Source organism: Phalaenopsis equestris, unplaced genomic scaffold (genome assembly GCF_001263595.1).
Source record: "Phalaenopsis equestris unplaced genomic scaffold, ASM126359v1 Scaffold000287, whole genome shotgun sequence".
NCBI classification, from domain to species: domain Eukaryota; kingdom Viridiplantae; phylum Streptophyta; class Magnoliopsida; order Asparagales; family Orchidaceae; genus Phalaenopsis; species Phalaenopsis equestris.
Window position 1 is genome coordinate 539,947 of NW_018164729.1, and position 3,750 is coordinate 543,696.

General features: G+C 38.2%; 1 protein-coding gene across 1 annotated transcript; it reads left to right on the top strand.

The window, feature by feature from the left end:
- The first annotated feature begins 1,513 nt into the window (after nt 1–1,513).
- Nucleotides 1,514–3,379, top strand: LOC110025017 (myb-related protein 306-like). Its single transcript, XM_020725245.1, has 3 exons — nt 1,514–1,755; nt 1,942–2,071; nt 2,183–3,379. The coding sequence occupies exons 1-3, from the start codon at nt 1,623–1,625 to the stop codon at nt 2,832–2,834; spliced, it is 915 nt and encodes a 304-aa protein (XP_020580904.1). The 5' UTR covers nt 1,514–1,622; the 3' UTR covers nt 2,835–3,379.
- The last annotated feature ends 371 nt before the right edge of the window (nt 3,380–3,750 follow it).

The following is a 3,750-nucleotide window of genomic DNA, read 5'->3' on the forward strand; positions in this document are numbered from 1 at the left end:
ACGGAGTTGCAGAGGACTTTACTACTTGAGAAATTTACACCAGTCGATCGTCTCGACTCTTGACTCTCTTCTTCTCTCTCTGCTATTCTCTCTTTACACCGAGATACACTGAAGAAACTCTACACCGAGATACACCGAATAAGATAAAGTTACAAGAGAAATAAACTCAATTTCTCTTCAGCCGCAATCCACCAAGAATAAGCCAAGGGAGAACAGTCTTCTTCTTCTTCTTTCTTCTTCCTTCTGTCGCAAGGAACTACTTCTTGCATTTCTCTTCCTCTGTCCCGAGAAAACCCGAAGAAGAATACCAAAATCGTGACTTCTGAAAACCTTAAGGATAGCTCTTTTGTTCACAACTTAAACGAGACGGAAGGCGGCATCGTTCCGAGATCCTGGAGGCGGGAGCAGTGGTTATTGTGAAACAGTGAAGGATCGCGACTTTTTGCGATTGAAGCGAAAGCCGGGAGCCGGGAGCCGAAGCTGTTCGCAGGAGGTTGGATCGCGACGTTTTGCGATTAAGGGAGCGAAAGGCGGGAGCGGTAAGCATAGGCGAAAAATCCTATCAGGCTCCAACGCTAACATATGAATTTATAGCATTTGGATTTCTTAAATTAAGATTTATGAGATTTAATGAATGCTATTTAGCTTAAATTCTAGTTGTAGCCAAACACCCCCCTTTAATATGTACGATATGATGATATAATCACAATGACTTTTAGGGGCTGGCAACGGATTTATAGCATGATTTATCTTGTTAGACTCATTTTGGACAAAATAAAGCCATGAATTTATGTGATTAATAGGATTTGGAGGAAGAGCTATTCGATTTATTCTACTCACTTGACAAACAATTTTACGGATTTAAACGATTCCTTATTCAGTAAATTTGGATTTATGTGATTTACTATATACTGTTAATTTAAATGTCATCTTTTGTGAGACAACCCCTTCGAATTGCTCATCTTAATTTCTCATCTATCCCAAAGTTTGCAATTTAAAATTTGATGGGAAACGTTTAAATCATTAACCAATAAAGATTGAGATGAATGAAATAAAACTGTCGGTCAATGCTTCGTTATCCCATTTAATAAAAAAAAAATAAAAAAATAAAAAAAACTCAGTGATATTGTAATCAAGCGCATAATTTTAACAAGCTTGTCAAAGTATTAAGCCCGATACTTGCAGTGCAATCTTCCACCAATTTTATAATTTGCATCCGCTGTAATAATTAATTTATCACCCCGGCGGTGATAACTTTATATAATGCGTTTCGTCCGTAGGTCTTGTTGTATTCCGCTATGTATGTCTTCTAAAACGCAACGCGTCTTTGCGAGGAGAGAGAGAGAGACGAAGCTGACTTTTGGGTCCTCACTCCCACAGTAAATGCACCTTGCTGTCCTCCTTTGACTTATCTTCCACTCTGTCGTCATTGCTTTTCTTAGCCTCGGTGGTCAGCGCCTCCCCTAGTATATATATAGGAGCAAAAACCAAAAGCAGAAGTGTATTACGACTATTTATTCTTGACCTTCTTGCTATAGCCTTTATAAGGATATATTAAGGAATCAGAGGAGAGACAGAACAGAAGAGAAAGAGAGGAGATTAAACTTCAGGGGTCCAGATCAATGGGGAGGCCACCATGCTGTGACAAATTTGGAGTGAAGAAAGGACCGTGGACTCCCGAAGAGGACATCATTCTAGTCTCCTACATTCAGGAGCACGGCCCTGGAAACTGGAAAGCTATTCCCACAAATTCTGGTTAGTGCTATATGTAGGTATCTCTATATCATGCATCTACCTCACTAAATGGTTGGATTTGAAGGCTAGCCTGTCTTCAATTTTTCCATCGATCCTTCTGTCAAGCAGTGCTTTCCTTTTTTTTTTTTCTATTTTTTTGAAATGTGTCTTCAATTCTCTAATGGGATGATATAATGATATTTACAGGGCTGTCGAGATGCAGCAAGAGCTGCAGGCTCAGATGGACCAACTACCTCAGGCCAGGGATTAAGCGTGGCAGCTTCACTGATCAGGAGGAGAATCTCATAATCCACCTTCAAGCACTCTTGGGGAATAGGTAAAAACACTGTTTTTACCAACTTGTGCATTTTCAATACTTGATCGAAACCAACTAATTGTAATTTATTAATTAACTATCATCATTAATTAATGATTGTTTAATGATCAGATGGGCAGCCATAGCTTCCTACCTCCCAGAGAGAACAGACAATGACATCAAGAATTACTGGAACACCCATATGAAGAAGAAGCTGAGGAGAATGGAAAATGAGGATGGCATCCTCCCTGCCTCCGGTTTCTCAAATTACAAACCGATGGTCAAAGGGCAGTGGGAGAGGAGGCTTCAAACAGACATAAACATGGCCAAGCAAGCTCTTCATGAGGCCTTATACATGGAAAAACCGAGCTTTCTTTATGAATCAAAGCCCTCATGCAGCAGCCACAGCTGCAGCACTCCTCCTTCCTCCACTACTTATGCTTCGAGCACCGAGAATATATCAAGGCTGCTTGAGAACTGGATAAGGAAAACGCCCAAAAACTCAGCCAAATCGGCTCAGCATCATGTCAACGAATTGGTAAATGTTGGGGCTGATTCAACGTCAAGCGACGGTACAATAACAAGCGCAGCTAATAACCATATGGTTTCTCCTGAGACTAGTCTCTTTCAGGTTGACAGCAAGCCGAGCTTGGAGGAAAGATTTCCTTTGTCTCTGATAGAGACATGGCTGTTCGATGAGAACTGCTATGGGGGAGGAAACGGGAGTAATATTAATGTTCCTGATTTGTCTCTTGATGACGCCTCTCATGAACTGTTTATTTAAATCCTCAACATTTGGCGATTGGTTCATAGAAAATATATTTAGATTGTGTAACTTTTGATGGAACAAAGATGATGACTTTAGTTCAGAGCAGTGAATTAGGATCTTAACAGTTTCAGAATGACCGATCGACATGGATTCCGTTATAAATTTTGTAATTTAAGAAAATAAATAAAATGCTGGCTAGAGTTGCATCGCAGGACTAAGATTGATGGCAGAAAATATGCTAAAAGAAGAGAGAAAGAATCGAACAGGCTTTGCTACATGAGCTAGCTGTATTACTTACTGACAAACTTTAAGTGACTGGCCGTTGATTCTAATGTAAATATTAATAATTTTAGTTGGATTGTTTCTATGTCAGCTGTTTTAACATTGAACCTGATCATTTTGGACTGTGCTTCTGTAACTCTGTTTTCTTACAACAATTTAAGAAGGAAGCAATTGAGGAAATATGGGATATATGTTTTATTTATTTATTTATTTTTAATTCAGGCACACACATGTATAGGCTTGAACTCAAGTCCTTATCGGAGAAGACGTGTTACCAAACCACATGAATACTATGATTCCATTTAGATAAATGTTTGCTCAGTTCATTAAAATTTCGTTTGCAGGAAATTATGAGGACTTCACATTCTGATACTTTGTTTTGTTTTGCTCGACTGTTGTTATCATTGGAAACTTGGTGAAGAAACTGTTCTGCAGCATGTAGAACATAGAAAATTTTTGTGGTTGAAATTGATGACATTATTTGAATCGATTTTTGTTTGTATGTTCTCTTAAACTACATTATATATACATATATATATATATATATATATTTATATATTTATATATATTGTGTGTTTGTGTATGTATGTATGTGTTTGATAAAACTACTAAGAGTTTATGATTCAAATAAAATACCAAAACGACCATA

Coding starts and splice junctions, on each gene's coding strand:
- LOC110025017 (XM_020725245.1), top strand. CDS start 1,623: ATGGGGAGGCCACCATGCTGTGACAAATTTGGAGTGAAGAAAGGACCG. Junction 1,756..1,941: donor AGCTATTCCCACAAATTCTG/GTTAGTGCTATA, acceptor TGATATTTACAG/GGCTGTCGAGATGCAGCAAG. Junction 2,072..2,182: donor CAAGCACTCTTGGGGAATAG/GTAAAAACACTG, acceptor TTTAATGATCAG/ATGGGCAGCCATAGCTTCCT.